Source organism: Scatophagus argus, chromosome 8, assembly GCF_020382885.2.
Source record: "Scatophagus argus isolate fScaArg1 chromosome 8, fScaArg1.pri, whole genome shotgun sequence".
In the NCBI taxonomy this organism is placed as follows: Eukaryota; Metazoa; Chordata; class Actinopteri; family Scatophagidae; genus Scatophagus; species Scatophagus argus.
The window spans coordinates 3302143-3326099 of record NC_058500.1 but is presented as its reverse complement, the minus strand read 5'-3'; the positions used below and the strand labels follow the sequence as shown (position 1 = coordinate 3326099).

Here is a 23957-nt window from a genome sequence, read left to right as displayed (position 1 = left end):
TCAGCTGTGCAGGAACATACCTTTGAAGCTTTCTGCTGTTGAAAGGTGCCTTTCCGGGGGGGGGGGGGGGACTGTGGTCTGGCTCTGACCCCTTTGGTACCGCCATGGGAAAGGAGAGGTCAACATCTGGTGAGAGGGATGGTAAAAATGTTATAGAGGTGTTCCAGTGGTTTAAACGCTGTGCTTGTGTATTGTATGGGAATGAATTTACTCGTAAATTTGTAGTGGTTAGGCAATTATTGGCCAACTTGTATCGTGCCAATCAAAATGTTAAACAACACAATTACAATCACAATTTACAGACATCTTTATTTTCAAATAAAGGCAATGTACACATCATGGCAACTGCACACAACAAATCTGACTAAATAAAACTGAGGCTGTCAGAACCTGAAGCGAGCAGTAAACTTCAAGGGTATTTAAGAAGAGAAAGAACTTATATATAAGATCAATAAATTACTTACAGATTCAATGGCACTTGTGTGGGATTAGTCTGTGAGCAGAGAGATCAAAACTAAACACAAGGAAAGGTACTGACACACTTCTGTAAGGCAATTTCCAGCAACATTTCAGAACACAGTCACAATCAGCAAATTAGTCCTTGCATACCGACAAATATTCATAACCAGTAGTATTTAAATTACAGTAAAGATGGAAAAAAAATTACAAACTGAGGTCCAAAACGGCCCTACAACATCCAGCAAACACATTCACGTTGGCACAGACGGCATTCTCTGGCAAGAGAAATTATTGCAAATTATTTTTGGGACAATGACCACAGTGTCTGGCCAACAGAGGCACAAAAACATCTTTTAGCACATGCACTCAAAATCACCTCGTATGAAGGTGCATCCATTTTTGGCATTTAAAAATGAGAAATGGAGTGCGACAGGAATGGTCACCCAAAGACAGCTGTGGAAGGGATGCAGGGGAGAAAACTTAAGGAGAGAATTTGAGGGAGAAGGTCCATCTGCCGATCAAACGCCTTCCAAGAAAAAAAGCCCAAACAAACAAAAGCTACGAGACAAGGAGGGACTTTCCTGGGTCCACGATCTGCACTGAAGAGAGGCACTGAAGGACTGAAGAGTTTGCATGTTTAGGAGGATTTCACTCTGACTGAGGCACTGAAATCGACGGGCCTTTGGGGTCGTCGAATCGATCCATAGTGTTTACCTGCATGATCATGTGCAGACCATACACAAAAATAAGCAAAATGAGCAATGAGGTCAGCAGCCCCATCCAAATCCCTGCAGTGAAGAAGCCTGCGCAGTCACTGGCGTAGGAGAAATTCGTTCCGTTGGCCAAACCGAAGCCCTGAATCTGAATCAGAAAATTGAAACACATGTAACACTCAATGAACAACAGAGAGACTAAACAGACATCTCATTATGAAAAATACTCTCCATTAAAAAAAGCAACTGGAGCACCACTGCAGGGGCAGCACTACATTTGTACCTGGAAGTCGACGAAATTGAGCCTCCACTGTGAGGCGTTCTGGTTGGTGTTGTTCGGCACGAGCAAAGCATCTCGGAAGCTGTTGACAGACTGGCAGTGGAAGGAGTACTCTGCAGGGGCGTAGATGTTTCGGCTCCCAATGAAGGACGCAGTTAGACCATTAGACTGCAGCTGCACAGAGTCCAGGGTGAACCAGTTCCGTGCAGACACGCGATAAAACCGCTGACTCATGGCAAAACTGGAGATTAACAGAAGAGCTTGGCTGAGCATCTTAAAGGCAGCATATGGATGTGAGAGACTAGTATTCATAGCTACAACTGTTGAGTCTGAAGACAAAAATCATGCTGAGGAATGTGGTCTACAATCACGCAGGGGCTGAGACGAGTCACTGAGCCTTTTCGAAGATTAAAGGCCACGAAAACAAAACCACAACAGTTAAGATGAATTTTTGAGTGTTAAACTCTTAATTAAGAATGATGAAGAAAATGTTTGCCTGCAGTCAGAGACCCCCTCTTGTTTCTACTGTTTAGTTTTAATAGGCAAAGTTTGTGAACAAGAAACAACCGCTATAATGATTCCTGTATTTAAAAACCTAAGGCTGATTAAAGGAGTAGTTTAACATTTTGATGACCGATGGGGGGAGACGTCACTGCATCTGTCCAAGAAATAAGGTTTTTACACACTATTGTTGTATGTGTTAAATAATCAAGTTACAATTTGTTAATTAGTGAGCTTTAGTGGTGATTTTGTTACTAAACTAAAAAAAACTAAAAACTAATCAGCTTCTGGGAATATTTAACAGATCAGAACATTATTGATCTTCTAACCCAACTCTTCCTGCAATGTCTAAGCACCACTTTAAATGATCACTTTATTGCCTTACCTTAGTGTAATGCCTGAGGCATAATTCAGGACAAGCCTACGGTGAGAAAAGAAGAGTACATTTAAAATGACCTTTTTATTCCTTTAAATAACATGTAACTTAAGTTCTCTTTTGAATAAGCATTAAAAAAAACATGGCGTCCTTCTCACCGTGAGTTACTGCTGTTACACAGGGATCCAGTGAGTGTAGGTGTTTGTGCAGCCAGGTCGATCCACGCTGCAGAGCTCGAGAGGCTGACACTGAGATTCTGAGCCCAAAGCATAATGCAAGGGCCACTGGATCCATTAAAAATGATGGGCGGTTTGACCGCAGGTTCGACTGCTTGGAGCAAAGACCGGCCTACAGGCTGGTTAGACTCAGAAGCCTGTGAAATCACCTGCAGAGAAAAATAATCAAACTTAGTATTGTAATACTGTATGTCTTCATATGTCATGTGTTTGTGTGATTGACTTTTTGTTGTATATAATGATGGATAAGGATATAAATAAATAAATAAATAAACAAATTTCTGGTATATGGTGTGGCAACTTTTACATGTACTAGTTAGAGTGTCTTACTCGTGATGGCTGGAGTCCGGTGTATACTGCAGTGTACGGGACGTTTTTGGCTTTCAGGACAGTCAGAACATTCCCGATAATCTCATCTGTGGAAAGCAAAATACACTCAAGTTACACTTTGCACATGACATATATACAGTGACAGAAATCATTTTATAACTTACTATAACTTACCATTGTCATGAAGGACTTCCTTGCAAGACTTGTGTAAGCTATAAAACAGTAGAAATGTTAATTTTCACTTACTTAAAACTAGAAAGCTTGTACTTCTACTCACTGATACGCTGCAGGAAATCAGTCTTACCCAGAACAGTAAGGAAGATTGATCAACAGCAGGTTGCTGACAGATCTGTTGATGCTGACATGTGACAGAGTGTCTGCGTCCACAAGCAGAGGTGAGACACCAAGCTTGTCTTGCAGCAGAGTCAGGATGGCGGAGGAGCCCGACCACTCTAATGCAGGAAGCGTCACTGACGAGGAAGCGGACCGCAGTGCAGTCTGAAGAGGAGTGGGTAGAGAGAATTAGCAATATTATTAGCCTGACAAAATCAAGTAAAAGCCTAGGGCTTATGTTTAAGTTATAAAAACATACCTCGAGGTTAGGAAAGGCACTATCCTGCTTGTTTCCATACACCCCACCATAGACTGTGAAGTCGTCTTTGCTTAACTGAACATAAAGCGGGACAACAAAAATCACAAATCACCCACACACAGAAAGTGCAGAAATGTTTGTATCTTAATACAGTGAACACTGCAAAACGACTAAAACATCAGTCAAGGTCATAAATCAGTTACAACAACGTCCATTCAGAACTAACCCGAAGGATGCGTTACAGAGGAAGTGTGAAAGGGGAAGTAATGCAAAGGCTCATTGTCACACTCGAATGAGAAGACTGTATCACATGGGACTGCAGTGCAAATACACATGACTCATTACTGCCCCGTTTTACACAACTTGTATATCCAAGGAGTAGTTCTCGAACACATGTTACGAAATGCACGGAAACCTCAGAGAATCTTTTCACTGCTCAAGCCGAGTCCTCGTCCTCAACTCCCTTAACCCTTAGCTCTGCCATATTTAGTGAAACACCGTGACCATGTTTGCTGCAGAGCAGTGAACTGACCTTGTCCTGCAGAAACAACAGCACAGTGTGGGGGCCCGAGCCGAAGGCAGAGCTGAGGTAGGCAGTTAACTGATCGTTGGACGTGATGTGTCCAGCGGCAGGTGAGGCCAGTGGCGGTAAGCTGGGCAGGCAGGAAAGATAAAGACAAAATGTCACGTCTGACACAGCTGTTCTCAGGTGCTGTAACAGGTGCAGTTTTGAAAGTGGCTGCAGTTACTACAACATGAAGTAAAACCACAAAATCAGTTTGTACTGTGCAAAGCAAAGCACTTCATCTGCTCAAAACATTTAACTGGTGTCTAAGGTAAACAAATAACATTTATGTCAGTGTCGAAGTCAAGCAACAAAGAAGCTGTCAACATAACAGAAAACACTGAAAGGCCATTATATTTCACATTCAGACAGTAACTCAGTAGTTAAGCGAGTGGTAGACATCTTAGCATTTCTTTTTTACTGATGGTATGTACCTACTTGTTACTCTTATTATAATCATGTTGACAACAACAGCTGTGCAAAATACAAAACAAATAAAGCCGTCAAAACCCTCTGCAGCAACGGCAAACGTCTCCAAATAACAAAATCATGTGAGCTGCTGTTTAACGTCAATGTGTAAAAGTTTCACCGCCGTCGTGCAAATGTGTTTGACTACTTAACTGTAATCAACAAACTTTCGTTTTAATTAACTTTAACTGACCAAATACTACAAAAATATCAAAGTAAATCAAAAGCACCGTCATATTTTGTTTGGCGACTTTAGCCTCTACGTTTTAATCAGGAACGGCGACATTTAGCTACGAGTGTTAGCATTAGCATGACAGTGTTGGCTGATAAAGTGAGTCTTTGGTGACAAATAAGTAATAGAAAGCAAACATTACCCGTCACTGGACCACATTAAAACAGGAACTTGAGCAGTGGAGGTGCCTGTAGCGACAAGAGCGAAGAAAAAGGCAACAAAATTCATTAATCGCACTCGACTCAAGCACCTCGAACCTGCCATTTTCGTGTCGCTTTTCCGCAAAGATCTGCTCACGTGACGCAAACCAGCTGACAGTCATGTGCAGTCGCGCTAAGGAAAAGCACTTCCTGCTTCTTTCATTCTGTCTGCCCTGCCCACATCTGCCTCTGAACACCACGGCAGGCTGCAGCTTTGACCACTCCGGTCGCCTCTGAAACTCCAGAATATCTTAATGTCTCCCACTCCTGACACTGCTAGCATTAGCCGTCAGGAGCTTCCGGTCTGTGCCACTGCTGTAACTCTGAAGATAGTTGGTTTGTACTTCAGTTCAGCAGCATAGGGGGATATGAATTGGTGTTATAACAGTAAACTTAGCTGGCGGCCTTAACACCGAAAGTGCCATGAACAGACATGTGGTGTGTATAATTCGGCTTAACTCTGATTTGTCCGTGAATGACAGGTACACCTGCAACTGTCCATGGTGCTGAGACACTTATCCTTTGGCATTCGGCGACTCCTGTCGTCATGTCACACCATTCATAAATTACGCTTTCATCAACATGAAAGCAGAAATAAACAAGCAAAAATACAAGTGAAGTTTTTAAGTTCTTCTATGGGAAAGGCCTGCGTGCGGTCAGCGAAAGCAACTCCCATCCACACAGCTGTGGTGGCGGAGGGATACCACTGCCTGCATCATCCACGCAACGCTGCGCCTACAACTAGAAAGGAAGGATAGAAAAGAAAACAGACCGCACGGACTTGAAAAAATGTATGTAAAATGGCAAGCAATGTTAAACTCCAAGCCAAACTCTAAAACTAAACTCAGCATGTCTATAATCGCCCGATGATGCCATCTCGAAGTGGGCTTTGCTATTACAGTCCCGTTTTCAGCTCGAGTCCATTGTGTGGAAAGATGGGAAGCGGGAAGGAGGATGCGCACTACTTGCCGACGCGCACTAACATTGTTCTAGAGAGCTCCACGATCAGGGCCATCTTTGGTCGTCCTCGCCGGTGACAGTGTGGACTGTATATTCCATTGGTCATTAAAGCCTAATGATTAATAAATAATATTTCACTTTGAACGAGCCGTTTGAAGCACTTGGGCAGAGAAAGGGAACCAGACCCCCGGTTTTGTGGACCCACTGGCATTCTTTCCTTCACCAACCTTCATTTCTTAAGGCAAAAAGAGGGCGAGACGGGAGAGGCGGTGATACAACATGGATGAGGAATATGATGTGATCGTTTTGGGCACCGGACTCACAGTAAGTCGTCCACCTTCATTTGCTTTGCACGGAAACGAAAAAGATTGGATGTGCGACTTATTGTTTAAGCCAGACTACAGGCCCGCAAGCCTCTGTCTACCCACAAGTGAAAGCCTCCTGCATCCCTGTGTGCTTGTGACATTAGGACATTGTGATAATATAAACCCTTTAGAAATGTCAGTAAATACACCAGCCGTCCTGCTTGGGCATGACAGGAAGCGAACGACAGTCCAGGAGCTGCATGTTTTTTTTATTCTGTCAGCCGGATCAGTGTTGTGTTACACCCAGTAGCATCTTTAGGCGTAACCCCAGTGTGTCATGGTCCTCTTTGCATAGACAGGCCTCCATCCTGGGCTTGACGCAGGCCTGAGCACGGGTTTATTAAATGACTGAGCCTTTCACTGGCGCTACCCTCGCCGCAATTCCCTTCCCTCATCACACCCAGTGCGACAGGAGCACGCCTGATTGCTTTAATGTCATATTCATCTGGATTTTCGCAGGCGTCAAAGTCGACATTTTGGTTGTATTTATAAAAGGTATCAAATTTCCTTTCGTCAGTAGATGGTGATAATAATGTAGATTTTCTGGTGTGGGCAAAACGATTTTACCACACTGTTTTTAAGATTATAACTACTACTACTGTTAACAATGATAACAATAATAATAATACAGTGATATTGTAGTGAAACGAGCTGGTCGCGCATGCGTACACCCGTCCTTGTCCTCCCTGCAGCCTTATGTCTAAACCTCGGAACTTCCCCTTATTGCTTTTATTAAATCTCCCTCTCCCCTCTGAGTCTCTTTCATTCGATGTCCATTAGTTTTCAAATTGATGTTGTGTTTTTGATGTTGATGTTGGCTATTAAATCTTGCTTTGTGCAGGAATGCATTCTGTCCGGGATCATGTCTGTGAATGGGAAAAAGGTTCTGCACATGGACAGGAACCCCTACTATGGTGGCGAGAGCTCTTCCATCACCCCTCTGGAGGAGGTAAAGGGCTCGTGGGATCTATAAAACCAATCAATACATTTTATGTCCCTCAGTGCATCTCATTTTACTTCCAGTGCCACTGCACATCTGCTGCTGCTTTTATTGTCTTCATTTGCCCATCGCCATATCCTCATTAATGCATCTAATTCTGCCAGCTTCATAAGTTTCAGCCTCATGGGATTTAATCTGTGTTTCTCTCTCTTGTCCTTTTTCACAGCTTTACAAGCGCTTCAGTCTTCCAGACACTCCACCCGAGTCAATGGGCAGAGGAAGGGACTGGAATGTTGACCTTATCCCCAAGTTTCTCATGGCCAACGGTCAGTCCCACCTCACTGATTTTGTACATAAGGGAATAAATATATCGCCGTAAAACTCTTTGGCATCGGTCCTTATAAACTGAGGAGAGGATTGGGATGAATGGGAATGATCAGTACATAACTAGTATTAGCTGACAAGGCTCAGGATTATAGGTGAAGTGGCATCTTGTGTCTTGATGCTGTCAAAGCAGAACGTTTGATTGGTTGAAGGCTAATGACAAATAATGAGATGTAACGTGTTTGTGTGATTGTAGGTCAGCTTGTGAAGATGCTGCTATACACAGAAGTGACACGATACCTGGACTTTAAGGTAGTGGAGGGAAGCTTTGTCTACAAAGGAGGAAAAATCTACAAGGTGCCATCGACTGAGACTGAGGCGCTAGCTTCAAGTAAGATACTCGAATGCGTCTCATCACAGTTAATGAGCAAATAGTGGAGTTAATAATCACATTTAATCGCGTGATGCTGCGACATGAAGCTTTTGTACGAATTTCCAGATCTGATGGGCATGTTTGAGAAGCGAAGGTTTCGGAAGTTCCTGGTCTTTGTGGCCAACTTCGACGAGAACGACCCCAAGACCTTTGAGGGCGTGGACCCCAAAACAACAACGATGAGGGATGTTTACAAGAAGTTTGACCTCGGACAGGATGTCATTGACTTCACCGGCCACGCCCTGGCCCTCTACCGGACGGATGAGTAAGAACAACAGCATCATGTCAAACATATTGCAGTTCTTCATGTCTCTAATAGCTGCCTGACGTCAAAAACAATTTAAGCTGTAAACTGATCATTTAGAAAAGAGGAGGTATTTTAACAATAATGATGTATGAAGACGAATATGAATTTTTTTGGGCAGGAGCGCTCATGGAATTGGAGGTGTGGCATTATTTCTGTTTATCCTTATTCCTTGTCTTCCTCTGTTGTTTGCTCTTCTCATTCAGCTATCTTGATGTTCCCTGTTTGGAGACGATCAATCGTATTAAGCTGTATAGTGAATCTCTGGCCCGGTATGGCAAGAGTCCCTACCTCTACCCCCTGTATGGTCTGGGAGAGCTGCCGCAGGGATTTGCCAGGTGTGTTAATGCACTATATTTAACGTACTGTGTTAGAATACAGCTTCTCTTGATGATAGGAAATAAAGAAATACGACACACAATTTAACAGTTGTTTTTCACTTGCTATTTTAGATTGAGTGCAATCTATGGGGGCACCTACATGCTGAACAAACCAGTGGATGAGATAGTGATGGAAGGAGGCCACGTGGTTGGGGTGAAGTCTGAGGGCGAGGTACGGCACGCCGATTTATTCTCCACGATTGTGCAGATTTAACAGTGCCATTTAGTTTATTCACCCAGGAAACTGTGTCACTCCTGCTGCAGGTGGCTCGTTGTAAGCAGCTCATCTGCGACCCCAGCTACATCCCGGACCGCGTCCGTAAGGCGGGTCAGGTGATCCGTGTCATCTGCATCCTCAGCCACCCCATCAAAAACACCAATGACGCCAACTCCTGCCAGATCATCATTCCTCAGAATCAGGTTAACCGCAACTCAGGTATATTAACATAATAGCTTTTTATCTCTTTAAGTGTCTCTCACGAGTTGGTGGAGACCAAAACAGGATTAAAAGTAGAGTACAAATATTGCACTTACATTTTCCTGGTGGCCTGAAACATGATTTCTTACAAATGTTCATGTTTCTCTCTGGCTGCTGGGTGTGTAAATAAGCATGTGTTCGTTAACAAGTTTGCCACAAAAACTTTTTAAGGCGATGATATATCAGTGTTGTTTTAACTGTTTGTTTCCACTGCCCCCAAGTGGCCAATATATGTATCAGGTTTTAGGTCAACTCTGTTCACCTCTTAACCTTCTTGTTGATTCTCCAGACATATACGTGTGCATGATCTCCTATGCTCACAATGTGGCAGCCCAGGGGAAGTACATTGCCATCGTCAGCACCACAGTGGAAACCAGTGAGCCGGAGGTTGAGATAGAGCCGGCCCTGGAGCTTCTGGAGCCCATCGACCAAAAGTTAGCATTTCAGCATTTTGAGTATTTATGGCTTCTCAAACAAGCCTGCCATAAAAAATAAAAAATGATAAACTTATTTAAAAATATTTATGGCACCTTGGGATTAATAAGCAGGTTTAATGGATGCTTTTTTTCAGGTTTGTGGCTATTAGTGACCTTTATGAGCCCACAGATGACGGCACTGAGAGCCAGGTAAGGGAATTTTTCCCCAACAACACTGCAACTATAAAAAGCTACTTGCTGAGAAAAACTAAATTATGCTCATAACCAGCATGGCAGCAGGGTGGCTCTGTGGATGGCAGTATCAGTCTGTCAAGCCAGTGTGGTCCAGAAATATCTCAACAGCTAAATGATGGATTTCCATGAATTTTTGTCATGGTTTCCCAGAGGATGAGGTTTAATGACTTTGGATTGTCCTGCAGTGCCACCATGAGGTTGACACAGTTTTCACTCATGTAGTGAAACACCTCGACATCTACTAGAATGAAATGCTATACAGACATTAGCAGTTTCTCATCACGTTTAGCTTTGTCACTGTGAGCGTGTTAGCATTTAGCTTAAGCACAGTTGTGCCTAAGGGAAGCCTCACATGGCAGTGTATGGCTATGGGTTCTTAGCGCTGTTGTTTGATCTTTCCCAGGTCTTCGCCTCACGATCCTATGATGCCACCACTCACTTCGAGACCACCTGCAACGACATCAAGGACATCTACAAACGTATGACCGGGAGCGACTTTGACTTTGAAAACATGAAGCGCAAACAGAACGATGTGTTTGGGGAGGATGAGCAGTGAGCGGTAGAGAGGCGCCCATGAGAGGGCGGGGCCTGGAGAGGAGGCGGGGCAAAAAGGGGCAAAAGAGGCGGCAGAGCCTGTGGGAGAGGTCCAGGGCTGCCTGAGCAGTCCTTCATTAACAAATGGGTGGGGAGTGTGAGCATGATGGAGAGGGTGCACTTCTGGGCTCTGCTCATCCTCCATTGTTTGCCTCCTTTTCCTTGCGTCTCTCTCTCTCTCTCTCTCTCTCTCTCTCTCTTTCTCTCTCTCTCTCTCTCTCTCTGTCTCTGTTGGCACATGTTCAAACACATAATGACTCACACATACACACACACACACACACACACACACTGTTCAAAGACTCACACTCCTCTCTGTCACTGAAAAGCAGGGTTGATATGGTCTTTCATTCCATTGTAGAATTTACAGTATAATCATTAACTATTATCATTAGAGGTGAATTTATTACTTGTTGTTGCTGGTTTTCAAAGCATTTCATTCTTTCTGTAATGTCTTTCTCCTCATATCAGAGGTTGGTTGGCTGGAAGATTGACGGCACTGAGATGTCTGAACTGCGAGCTCTGACATGAGAGATCTTTTAATGGCTTAGCGTAGAATTCTCTGGAAGGTCCACCTCCAGTTGACATGCATGCATCTTTTACACACAGTAGTATTGTACATAGACTGAAATGACACTGCTGTATGAAGACTGGACCATCCCACGCATTGTTCCTGTCAACCCTGCTTTCACTTTTCTCTTACTTGGTCTTTTACTTGTGTTACTTCAAAAGACGCCGCTCCTTTTGGCAAAATCTGTTGGTCAGGCAAAAAAATGTGATGAAAAATTACATATAAATGGGCTGTTCTGTCAGCTGATAGTGCTCACTTTGCAATGCTGTTGTTGTTCCCTGTGCTAGCAGGCAAGCTAACCAGTGGCTATTAACTGTCAACCACCCCACCCCCCCCCCCCAGAAAACCTGTTCCTTTGTTCTTCTGTTTTGTGATGTCAATTATGAATTTGAATAGTTTACTTTCTAACATTTTAAATTATTGCAGAGTTTTACTTCTATATATTTGGTGCACATTTCACTGGCTGAAGTTATGAAGTTTACAGATCTGAGGATGAAACTGTGGTCGTCAAGTGGAACATTTATAAAAAACAAAAGGGAATGTAAGGAGCAAAAGAGGCTTGGAGAGGACTTCACGTTAGGTGAGGGTTTGTAGTATTCTGGAAGATTCGGGAGCAGTGATGAAAACAAAGTGATTATGGAAACTTGTGGAGATGGGAGAAAGTGTGCCATGGGGTAAAAGAATGTATGTGGGGAGTGTTTTGGATTTGACGCATGGAAAGTTTCACTTTTGAGTGAAGAGGGTGAAGACTGAAATTTCGGCTCATAGTGAAAGCACCAGATTGTGTCTTGGTTGTTTCAACCCTTGTGTCTGTCATTTAGATGAGTCACTCCCAGAGGGACTAAATACCATGACAAATTGTAGTTGTTAATAGAGGGAAAAGCTGGCTCCTCCCATAAGTTTAATTGACTTTGTAGCGTAGCAAAGGTAAGAAGCCACACTTACAGGCGCTGGCCCCAAAAGAATGAACCAAGAAGCTTTTATTTAATTTTAGCCTTAATTTGAGGGTCTTACTCAAGTGTTTGGGCCCTTTTAAAAAAAACATGGACTTTGTTTTAACTAACCTTACGTGGTGGGTCAGTCTGTGCCAAAAATGGTGTTGCTGTTATTGGCAAAACTTGCTGACAATGTTGTGGTGTATGTTGCTCTGCAGATCTGACTGAATACTATAGGAGGGATATTGTTTTCTACCACGTCAGGGCTGTTATTGTACACATGAGCAGATGCTCTTGTCTGCTCACAAACTCACGGTCAGATTGATCTGTGGCTCGGGCGTAATGCACATCAAAAACAAACAGATGAGACGCTCTGATCGTTTGCTTTAAAACACAGAAGCAGCTCTGTTCCACCTTGTCCACAATGAGAAATCCCCTCATAGCTCTAAACAAAGTCATCGTGTGTTTGGGGTGTTGACGTGTCTTATTGTTTATGCTCTATTTATTTGAATTTCACTGATGTACTGTGGGAAGGTTTATGTCAAATGCTGAATATGCTATGCTATCAGTTTATGTTCCAATGACAAAGCGGATTTTGAAAAGTGATGCACCGAAGTTCTTCTGTTTTTTGTTTCACTTGCTGTGTGTTGTGTGTTCTGATCATTCCAGTGCTGCGTTACCATTTAACATGATTATTAGCATTCCTAAGAAACAGGTTTTGATGGAAGGATAACAGCAACAGTCGGTCGTGGAGCTGAAATCTTATCAGCTGTGTACTCACAACGGTTTTCACACTGTGCATAATTCAACATTGTGTGTGGTCTTCATCCTGGAAACACGTTATCGGATTAAAACTGGAATACTGTTTACTCTTTGAACATTGATATATTTGAAGTCCTCCCTCCCCTGCCCTTCCTCAGCATCAGCCTCTCTCTTTTTTTAATTTATTGAGAACAAAAAGCCTCGTGTGGTTGTACTGTTTTAATTTCAATCCAGTTTGGCTTTTGGAAACCACTATTGACAGTATCCCCTGAAATTGACAAAAGAAATAGTTCAGGCTGAGTAGTAGAAAACTTACTGTCCTTGTTTGATCACTAGTATGTGAACAATGCCTAATGTCTTGTGTAACAAATAAAATGAATTAAACTATGAATGAAATGATAGAAAAATAAAAAAGCACATGGCAAACCTGGAAAGACCCTGATTTTGTCTTGCTTTTTGAAGATGCAATCACTACATCCAGGTAAGTAACCTCTTGTGGGAAAATTATCTGCACATACGTATAGTAATATTTTATATACACTTGTACTAAAAAAAAAATACAGCTTACAGAGTGATACAGTTTTAATAATTACAGATGATTCTGAAATAGAAGAACCTGCCTTTGCCTAATAATCATTCACTCAAGAAATATATATAATCTATAATAATCTGATAAACATCTTTGAACTTGTGGACAGAAGTTTGTGTATTTTGGAGCAAGCGCAAACCGCCGCAGCACAAATGGACATTTTGTGGTTGCCATGTGAACAGGAGAGCGTTGCGTCTCTGTCACGGACACGGAACACGGAGCTTGAAGCCGATTCAAATTCAGCGATGGAGAGAACGGCAGCATCGCTCAGTTCGTCAAATCTGTCAAACCGCACGTCCTTGTTGCTCCTTTGCGTGCAGCTTCCTCTTCCACTGCAGTCTGTAGTGTGTCACCCCCCTCTCCCTCTTGTTTAACCACACCTGTGCTTCACCCCTCCCTACAGAATACTAGAACGTGTCATTCAGAGACTGGCAATGTGTCATTTTAGCCTCACGGAGTCCCAGTTCTTGCTCATCCTTTGTCCAGTACGCACACCATTATGACTGCTGAGACCTGAGCCGACTCAGGTAGGATTACATGCGATCCACCACGTAGCTGTCGTATGGATGACCCAGTAGTCGCTCTACCTCCGCCTTGTGCACCACCCAGCACTTGCCCGTGTGGCGTTTTCGCACCGTGTCTTTCAGCGTCTTGTCTTGCAAGGTGACTGACATGTGCTCTGACCCCCACCTCAGGATCCCCCTGGCTGAAACTGCCTCACTGTGAGCACCTCCGTCGTGATAATCCTTCACCACAGTGACACTCATGTCAGCATGCTGAAACTGACCTGCAGACAGAAGAGGGACAGCAGTGGTGGAAAGCAACTAAGTGCATTTACTCAAGTGCTGTAGTCAACAATAAAACAGAGGTACTTGTACTTTACATGAGTATTTCAATTTCACTGTACTTTATACTTTTTCTGCACTTAATCCCAGAGGGAAATATTGTATTTTTTACTTTTGCTAAAGGCTACAGTTAGACATCTAGTTATTTTAAGTTTACTTTTTAAGATTTTACTCATAAAACCTCTCATAAGCATATAAAATCGAGCACATTGTTTAAGATTAAATCAGTGGTTGCCAACCTTTTTGTCTGATGGTCTTTTATAAAAAGCTAGTTGGTTAAATAACTGTTTAAGGCGCAACGTAAGGAGGTAAAAGTAACAAATATTTCACAAAAAAGCAAAGATTAGTAGAACTTTTCCATCTTCCCCACTGACATCATCTCATGACCCTTCACGTTTATCTTATGACCCTCTGAAGGGGTCCAACCCAGAGGCTGGAAACCACTGTGCTGCTTTGTATATAAAGGAGTTAAAATCAGCTCCATCTCAATCAGCTAAAAAGTAAAATGTCACAGCTGTTATATATAATTATACACCAGTCACACGGGCCATTTTTCAGTGGAATGAGTAGTTAAATCACATTTGGCTGATACTACTTCCTCTACTGTTGACAGCCAGGCATCAGTGAAAGGTGACCGTGAAGAGCTGACGTGTACATACCGAGTAGGCCTTGGGTTGAAGCGGACAGACCCCGGCCATCTGTGATGTAAAATCCCAGGTGAGCCATCTGGAAGTAGTTGGGGTGTTTGTAGTGGTGGAACAGGACCAGGAACCGCACATCTTTGGCCAGTTCGATCCAGCAGCTCCGGTGGTTGTCCACAGCAACCGTCACACCCTTCCTCGTCACCGATCCCTGCTGATTGATGGGAAGGGTATCCCGCCCTTCTCCCTCCACCACTACAGCGTCCAATAAGAGGGTAATCGTGATGTCAGCAGAGCCTCCTGTGGCCGAGGAAATGGTGAGCTGGTCGAAGTAGGTTCGAGAACGTTCTTCTGCACCGAGCTTTGTGGGAGCCCCAATCAGATGGCCATCGACGATGATCCCTTGAGAATGAATGGCAAACGTTAAGGTGATGCAATGAGGGGAACGGGCCACCCACAAATGCAGATTCAGACTTGCATTTTTTTCTTTTCAGTCTCCTGACTTTCCATCAGCATGGTGGTGGGTACAAAAAAAACCTCAAAGTCAAAGAGTCAACATTAAGTGTGTGGTAATCTGAATAAGTTGGTTTTAAATCAAGTATATTCATACAAACCTCTGTCTGGGTCTTCTAACAGTCTGAGAACATCATTAGCTTTGCCATCTACTGTGAAGCACAGGTTCTGGCGCAGCTTCGGCAGCTGGACCACAAAATGAGGATCTCCATCGACTAGAACGGACAGCAAAGAGCTGTAATGCAACATGAGCATGATTTTGATAGTCATTTGAAACAAATAAATTAAATTTAGGCTCTTCACCTGAGGAAGAGAAGACCCGGATGGTGCTCAGTCTGGACGTAGGTTCTAAAAGCACAAGACATTCAACTAAAGTACAGTCCTGCTCACTCCCAAGCACTGAAACCAATGACAAGACTATACAGGTATTGCAAACAGTATTTCTGTAATAATTGACATATTATTTAAGACACACAGCTGTAAGTAAAATCCACTAAATACTTACCAAATGATCCTGTGTCTGCAGTATCGTCCCCTAAAAATAAGTCAGAAAATATATTTGACATGAAACTTCTACCGCCTGAAAAGCAACTGCTGTACAAAATCCTCTCTAGAGAGCATCTATAACTTACAGGCATCATAACTGAGATCGTAGTCATAGTCATAGGTTGCATCATAGTCTGGAAACAAGCATGGAAACAACATGTTTGTATTGTGCAGCTGAGGGGATTTTGATTATACAAGGAATGACAGGACAAGAAGCACTAATAGTGATACTCACCTTTCACAAGTTCAATATCTGTAAGAGATTGAACATAACATAAATTTAAATTCTGTTTAAATGCTGCCGTGCAGCTGATTAAAACGGTATATCATAATTAAACAGTTGCGGTTCGCTTTAACCAGATAAAATGTAATTTAAATCTCAGAAAAAAGTGTCACTGCTAAATAAAGTGAAAATTCAGTCTTACCTTTTCTTTGAATGAAAGTAGAGACATCTAACGGAGAGAAAAGAACACTGAATTAGGAGTAAATATACAGAAGTCTGCCTCCTTAATACTCAGCTTGTAATTCCTCAGGGTGCAGAAAAGCTATGATTTTAGATGAGTGTACAAGAGACAAAACAGAGCGTACAACCTACCCAGAAGCCCTGCTGCTTCCCACAGCCGTGGCCCATCTGTTACACCAGGCATGGGAGCAAAGGTAGCCGACACAAAGGTGGCGATGCTCAAGTCCGTCTCTGCGTTTGTGTCATTGTCTTCCACAGTCGGAGCCGGTGCCGGAGTGGGAGAGGTGAGTGGAGACGGTGCTTCGGACAGAGCAGTGGTGGTTTGAGGCTGAGGAACATCTGGAGCAGATCTGGTGCTGTTTTCTGTCTCTGTGAAGGTTACAGTCACTTTGACAGGAGCGAGGGCTGTCCTCACTGTACTGGGCTGTGGAGTAAGGGGTCTCCCGGACAGGGGTGCAGGGTCGGGTGGAACTGTGGTGCTGGTGGTGAATGTTATCACTGGGGTGGTTGTCGTGTTGGGCTGAGTAGTGGAGACTTTTCCAGGTGCAGGGGGTGATGCTGTTTTTAGAGCATGAAGAAGAGAGGTGGGTATCCTACCACTGGATGAAGGAGAGGCAGTTTTGGAATCATTGTGGGCAGGAGTGGACTTTTTACCAGAGAATGATGCTGGGGCAGTTTTGACGGAGTTGGGACTTGTGGTCGTTGTGGATTTCTTGGACGGTGTTTTTGCTGTGGTAGTTGAGTGTGAGATTTTTTTAGCTTGTGGTGTATTTGGAGGTGGCTGTGGCGGGTCTGGTTTTGTTTTGTTTGGTCTGGGGATAGAAGGTGAGCCGGGCTTCCTTGCAGCACCAGCAGCTGATATTTTGGTTGTAGCTGTCGTCGTTGCAGTTGTGGTTATGGTGGCTGCGGTGGTGGTTTTTGCAGTGGTTGGAGTTTGAGCTGCTTCATCTGCATCTGGCTTAACTACAACTAAAGAAGTGACTGGTGTTACAAAGTTATATTTGAGGGACAGATTGGTGGCCTTATCTGCAAGTAACCTTTGAATCGCAGGGTCAGTAGCATTCAGTTTGGCTAGCAGCAACTCTTTGATGGTGAAATATGCCCAGAGACGGTGCACAAAGCTGGAGATTCCCTCTAAGCCAGCTGAACAGTCTAATGAATCTGCACTCACATTCAACTCTGCCTGTGAAATCAACACATCGTTCTCCAGCTTGACGCGGTGCTTCGTATCAGTAGCGGACATTGACACCTTTAAATCCTTTACCCCTGGTTTGACCTTCCCAGTGACCACCAGCTCAGAGCCTTGGAAGTAGTTTGGGAACAGGGAGCGGGTGATGTCAAATGCCTGATCGTCCAGGTACGACAGCTGGATGTCCGATAGCAAAGGGCTGGCTACTTCGTCATAGAAGCCCTTCAGCTGCAAGGCTGCGTCTGCATCCTCATACACCATCCTAGCGACGCCTCGGTTATCCAGAGCCAAGCGTTTCAGGAGCAGGAAGTCTGCATCGTCTCCAAAGGCAAGGCCAAACAGCGAAGCAGAGCCCAAAGCCTTTTTGGCATTACTAAGGATGGTGTCACCAGCTGTTACTCCAATGGTTGCCTCCCCATCAGTAAGGAAAATTACCAGAGGAACACGGTGGGATGAGAGGTGGTTGGATGAGGAGGAGGATGGGTTTACGAGCTGTGCAGCTGAAAGCAGAGCTGCATTGATATTGGTCCCTGATGCAAAAGAGAAGAACAATGGTGGCAATCAGTAGTGAAGAGAGCAAACAAAACATAAGGAAGTTGAAAGAGGGTACATGGATCAACTTTGACAACAAACAAATTTCAGCTCACATCCTTCTGCAATAATCCGCTTCACGAAGTCTTTGGCGTCTCGTACATTTTGCCGAGTTGCCCGCACCGTTCGCCCTTTCTTCCAAGTGTGAACCTTGTCTGAGAAGGTGATGATATTGAAGTGGTCTCCCTCTCTAAGGTCCTCGAGAATGGTGCTCATGGCCTGCTTGGTCTACTGACAGAAATCATTAGAATTATTGACACAAATTCCACATTATTTTTGCAGGATGTTGTTATATTTTAACTACTTTTCTCATCTTCTCATCTCATTCTCATCAACAGGGAGTGCATGAGGTTTGTCCACTTTACCTGTTTTATTTTGGTGCCTATCATTGAGCCACTGACATCAATGACAAATATAACATCCTTAGGAACCACAGGAAGCCCTCTAGGTGCAAAGTAATGCACAAAGTAGCCATCATGCACCTGAGAGGGGGTGGAAATACAAGAACACAACCTTTACTGGTAACGAAAACATATTTGTACTGTGCACACTCTAGTGTATGACAAGCGAGAAATCCCTGACCTGGACTTCTCCCATGAGGTCCCTGAGGTCCACGTCATACTGAATGATGAAGTCTGCGTTGAGACCTTTAGAGGAGATGCTGTTCTGCTGCTGTAGTGTGGGACTGTAGCGAATTCGAGCACAGCCAGCACTCTGCTTAATGTGAGTGGAGGCAGGCGCTTCTGCTTCGCCTGTAGGAAAGCAGTACATGCAGGAATACACATAGCAGGTAAATGAGGGGTCCCTCCACTGTGACTCCACCTGAGGTTTCTTTCACGTTTTCCCTGTTAAAAGTTTTTTTAGAGGATTTTTCTTTACTTGAATCAGGGATCTAATGACAGATTGCAAAGCACACTGGGTAATGTGATTTGTGATTTTGGGCAATATAAATAAAACTGGCTTGATTTGACTTGACTTGGTTGGGAGCAGCGACTCACTGGACTTACCTGGTAAGCTCACAGTGACGGCTTTGTCACCTAGACGGAGCCGAGTTAGCTGTTTCACTGTTGCCAGTCTCACTGCTAAGCAAAGCTAAGCAGCCTCAAGTGAATAACTGTTCTATTGTGATTAATTGTAGGGTAATTTACTCAACCATTCAGTATCCCGAGATTTGAAAGCTTGGACACTTACTGCTCTAAACACCTGATGGTGGGTACAAGGCATCACACTTATCTTACAGAACTTAACTTTTATTTTACCTTGAGCGGTGTTGGAAAGCAGTCGGCTTGTTTTGAGAGGAAGGACTTTGATGAAACTGATGCCCGTCCGCTCTGTTATACTGACATCTAATGTGAGGTTCTGCACAGGTTGTCCAGGTCTCAGACCCAGACTGAGCTCATAACGACCGAGTCGACGGGGCAACAGCTCCTCATAGGACAGGGAGAAGAACATCCGAGCTCCCGACGGTACACTCACTGCCACGCGAAACTTCTCAATCTCCCTCTCTCTGGGACACAGCAGAAAAACAAGGAAGAAAAAACTCACAGACGTCATTTGGATGTGAGTCTCCTCTTAATACTTGTACACGTGTTGGATAACATGCAGCATGATAAAAAAATAAGAGCAAATTTTGCCTGGGACTGACTTGGTAGCAACAAGTCCAGCTGTTTTTCCTTGCTTCTTAGCAGCATCGTAAATTTTCCTGGCAGCAGCTCTTTCCTTCACCTGGGCCACATACACCTTGTCATTGGAGGTGCTGATGGGATAGAGAAAAGAGGAAGAAATAGCTCTCTGTGTGACTCACAGTAGCCAGATTATATTTCAGAAACACGCCTGACCAGCACTGAGTTGTTGAACATGATATGCTTGATTTCGCTGCTTCACAAACACGCATTATGCTTGTTTACAAGTGTACCATGTGAAAGGGAGGTGGGGGTCACAAATAGGACAAGTCGAAAAGAGTAATTTCCCTCTGAAAACAGCAGTGATGAAGAGATTTCGTGCTGGCTGATGACGCTCCGAGGGAGTGCCGCTGTGTGCTACACCCAGAAAAATCCCAACCAAAACCACCGCTCAAAAGTGGCATCCAATTCACACAGTGCACTTCGCAGACTTTGACCACTCGTGTCATGTGACAAGGTGCTAAATTAAGGTCAAGTTCTTTGAATAAATATATCCAAAGAGAAAAAAACATCAAGGGCTAACCAAAATAAACCCACAGGTTTGAAACGGGTCTTGTTTGAGGAACAGAGCAGAATGGCATGAGAGAGCAGGGTGGAAAATGGAGGCACTTGTATTTATATGTGTGGCTGGCCGAGGGGGTTCAGGAATGGCTGTACACCAGTGACCTGCACACAGAACACACAGTTCTCAGTTTCAGACAGACAAAATACCTAAGAAGTAACGGGACACATTTGCCACAGCTTCTCCTGTACAGGCGGGCTGTGAAAGTATGTATGGAGGGCCGACGTGAAAGAGCGACGTGAAGGATTACGGTTGTAAAAAGCTCCAGACTCACACATACTTAAAGAATCTAAATCCACCTCCATGTGGGCCCGCATACATACAGTGGATGTAGGCGTGTGTTCGTGTAGTGTATCGAAACTGGCAGACTGCCTTGGTAAACTGTGCAGGGGGAGAAAAAGGGGACTGGGCAAACTCCTGTCATTTTCACTATTAACTTTCTGACTTGCATTTACAAAGGCTAGTATTCATCTGCCTTCACGTCCCCCCTTCCTCCTGACCTGCTTCCGCTCCCAAATCCAGCTCCAGGGTTGCTGTTTGTGCTGCAATGTTGACTTATTTGCTTTGTTTATTTTTAGCATTTTTGAAGGTGAGCGGTCAGCAGCCTTCTTGGTAATCAAATTATGCATCTCCTCAAGACCGGAATTCTAGTTCCTTACATAATTCCTCCAAAGTTTATTTTTTGGATTCTGCCCATAAACAACAACATCACTTTTATTTGTTTCAGTTTCCCACATATAGCCAGGAAATGTGATAACTACAGAAAGAAACCCCCCCACCAGCTGTAATGCTTTTTCACAAAGTTGTTGTGAAGAATTAGAATCTAAAACACAGGAAGTGACATGATGACTGGTTGCATTTTCTGACTTTCATAGAGATGTGAGAGGTTAGAACTAAAAGAAACTGAGACGTACCCTAATAAACACACGAATGAAGTTGTGATGCCGAAACGCCATATCCTGTACGTAACAGAGAGAAAGTGACAGACAACGTAGGAGCGACTCACATGGTGAAGTTGGAGATGAAAGCAGACGAGGGCAGGTCCACCTCAAAGGCAGCCTCCTTAGTGATGGGCAGCTGGTTCCATACTGAGCTCTGGACTGTGGTGACAGCATAGCGGGACACCACTGAACACCTCACATGGTAGTCTGTCACCTTGAGCTAGTGACAGCACAAATACAGGTAGAAATCACTTGAGTTGTGGGAGAAGAAAGTACTGAAGCTGAAGATTCATGAAGGAGCACAGGAGGGACACCTCACTGTGATCCACTGAATGCAAGAAACCAAGAAGTCTTGGTGGGCTCATGGTGCAGAAAACTAACTAATTTGAGCTCTATGGACAATGAAGACAAGGACAAAAAGTCCCTGCTCAGGGGAGTACTTTCCAACACAGAGATACACTGGACAAGACAAACGAAAATGACATGAAAAATCAGCTGTTACTTTTTCACATGTCACGGGCTAATTTTAGACCGAAGGAACCTTTTAGTTCCTTAAAAAGAAGTTCCTGTATCTTTTCTTGGGTACTTTGGTTTTTGGGTACTTTGGCTAATAACAGACAATGCTTAAACCCACTGTTCTACCCTGCATCAAAGCAAATCCTAAATCTCGCACACAACTTGTTCTTTTTTCTTTACCCATAACACACTGTGCCCTGCGTCGCTCTGATGAGTCAAGGGAACAACACAAAGCAGCTCCCTGCGCTGCGTCTCTGCCTCCTCCTGTTTACTCGGGTAACGCCGGCGCCTGCTGAGACCAATCTGGTCAGTGCAGGCCACATTACTGCAGGACGAGGCGACAGGCAGGAGGAAAAGAGCCACATCAGCCCTTCAGCTTGCTGGTATTTAGGAGAGCTGTGGTTTGTGCTATATAAACTGGATTACTGTACGTTTGCAGGGGATTGCTTCACAGTTAACACTGCAGAAAACTGAGTGCAAACCACAGTGCAGCTACTGATGATACCCTGATGGCAGTCTCCCGGCTTGTTCTGTTGCAGGGCGAGACCAGGACCAAAGTGCACAGCTGTTATTATGTTGTTATGGTGCTGTTATGCTGTTATAGTTCTACTAGTATTTTTTTTTTGTATGAATACTTCATTCCATATTTCTACCATAAAGGGAATTCATAGATATGATAAATGTAAACAACAGCGCCTCATATTTTATGACCGTAACTGCACAAACTTACCGCTGGTTTCGTTGGTTTGCTTTGACGTTTTCCTCTCTGGAAAAACAAACAAGGCAGCAACTCAATCAAGTGCAAGAGATTTGTAAAAACGTCCGATAGATGCATTTAAGATAAAGTTATGATATGATGCATAACACCATCTATTTGTACCAGTTTGTTCAAAATGACTCTTTTTTAAAAGTAATCTCCGCAATCTGCCCGTGTGAGGGTTGGGTCAGGATTTTCTGTCAAAATACTATGAATCAAAGCCATTCATGAATGGAGGGGAAGTGGGACTGGAAATAAATGCTTTCACTGTACACAAGCCAGTGAGGGTTGCACAGTTTGGTCTCAAATGTTGATTTTGCACACAAGTCACTGCTGTGTCAATACATTACCACATATCCTGAGAATTTTACATAAAAAAATAAGTTTAAGAGTGGAAACCCTTTATAGGGAAACATAAATATCATAACTAATGTAGAAAAAAAACATCAGGACCATGTGATGTGTTCTAATGAAATATGCCACTGTTGGAGCTGCAAAAGCTCACTTTAGGAAACAAGAAGTTTTAAAGCCATGGTCTCTTAACACCATTTTGTAGACCAAACATTTGTGCTGCTATAAAGTTTTGTATCATTAGTGACAGACTGTCCTCTTGCCTTGATTCCTCCCGGTGTGTTTTGGAGGTGGCACCATGAACTGCAACCTTCACTAACACAAAACTGAAAAAACGGTGAGAGGAGAGAGAAATATACCTGTAAAAGAATATTGGCTCCAAGGTTTGCCTCAAAATCCCTCGATAATCCCTGTTGCACATAAAAAGTAAAGAAAACTAGAACGCACTGAACTTTTAAGTTCATCATGTCCAAAACAATTCAGCTGTCAGGCTCCAAGATGAAGTAAATTGGCCGGCGGAGTCTCGTCGTCAGATACGTGAGGACGCGTGCGCACACCTCACATTTTACACGACGGATTTCTCTTTCCCCTCCCTCACCTCAGATGAGTTTAAAGCGATCAAAAAAAACATTTATATGTGTATACGTTCTGATAAGAGTCAAACATCCGTCAGGTGCTGTGAGGGGAAAAAAATGTCGAAAACGCGTGAAGTTCAGTCAGAAAGTTGCGTGAGTCCCGCTGGGTTTGAAGAGAGCAGTTTTCAGCTTGTGTTCATGCATACTGGAAATTTCGCAGACTGCTGCCACCGAGGTGCATGAGAAATGAGGGCTTATTAACCCCTGCTCGGCTATATGGGGGAAAACACCCCCCTTACCAAAACACTTCCTCCTCCTCCTCCTCCTCCTCTCTGTAGGAGTGCTCGCTCCAAAAAAAAGCTCCCGTCTGAGTATTTTTCCCCCCTAAAATTAATACCAAATGTGATGACCCTTGAGCGCGCTTTCACAGAGACTCTTTACTGTGCGAAAGCCACAGCACGTTAATGTGCTGGCGATCAGTTTTGTTCAATTTGGCTGCTGCGCTGGAGACTTGACGGCACGACATC

General features: G+C 43.8%; 3 protein-coding genes across 3 annotated transcripts; 1 reads left to right on the top strand and 2 right to left on the bottom strand.

The window, feature by feature from the left end:
- Positions 1-289: 289 nt before the first annotated feature.
- atp6ap1b (ATPase H+ transporting accessory protein 1b) lies at positions 290-5131 on the bottom strand. The gene is made up of 10 exons (XM_046395658.1): positions 4895-5131; positions 4020-4140; positions 3488-3562; positions 3200-3393; positions 3070-3107; positions 2896-2981; positions 2488-2714; positions 2339-2374; positions 1456-1693; positions 290-1320 (listed from the first exon to the last, which is right to left on the bottom strand). The coding sequence occupies exons 1-10, from the start codon at positions 5014-5016 to the stop codon at positions 1108-1110; spliced, it is 1350 nt and encodes a 449-aa protein (XP_046251614.1). The 5' UTR covers positions 5017-5131; the 3' UTR covers positions 290-1107.
- Positions 5132-5174: 43 nt separating this feature from the next.
- Positions 5175-13099, top strand: gdi1 (GDP dissociation inhibitor 1). Its single transcript, XM_046395659.1, has 11 exons — positions 5175-6236; positions 7119-7226; positions 7444-7543; positions 7798-7932; positions 8041-8239; positions 8485-8616; positions 8731-8830; positions 8923-9094; positions 9426-9570; positions 9708-9762; positions 10211-13099. Exons 1-11 carry the CDS (start codon positions 6192-6194, stop codon positions 10361-10363), a joined length of 1344 nt encoding a protein of 447 aa, XP_046251615.1. The 5' UTR covers positions 5175-6191; the 3' UTR covers positions 10364-13099.
- Positions 12803-23746, bottom strand: itih6 (inter-alpha-trypsin inhibitor heavy chain family member 6). The gene is made up of 17 exons (XM_046395657.1): positions 23215-23746; positions 22478-22513; positions 21297-21451; positions 19692-19802; positions 19306-19553; positions 18629-18798; positions 18412-18528; positions 18103-18274; positions 16399-17985; positions 16229-16255; positions 16039-16056; positions 15890-15937; positions 15763-15792; positions 15561-15605; positions 15359-15472; positions 14763-15146; positions 12803-14045 (listed from the first exon to the last, which is right to left on the bottom strand). Exons 1-17 carry the CDS (start codon positions 23320-23322, stop codon positions 13792-13794), a joined length of 3624 nt encoding a protein of 1207 aa, XP_046251613.1. The 5' UTR covers positions 23323-23746; the 3' UTR covers positions 12803-13791.
- Positions 23747-23957: the final 211 nt, after the last annotated feature.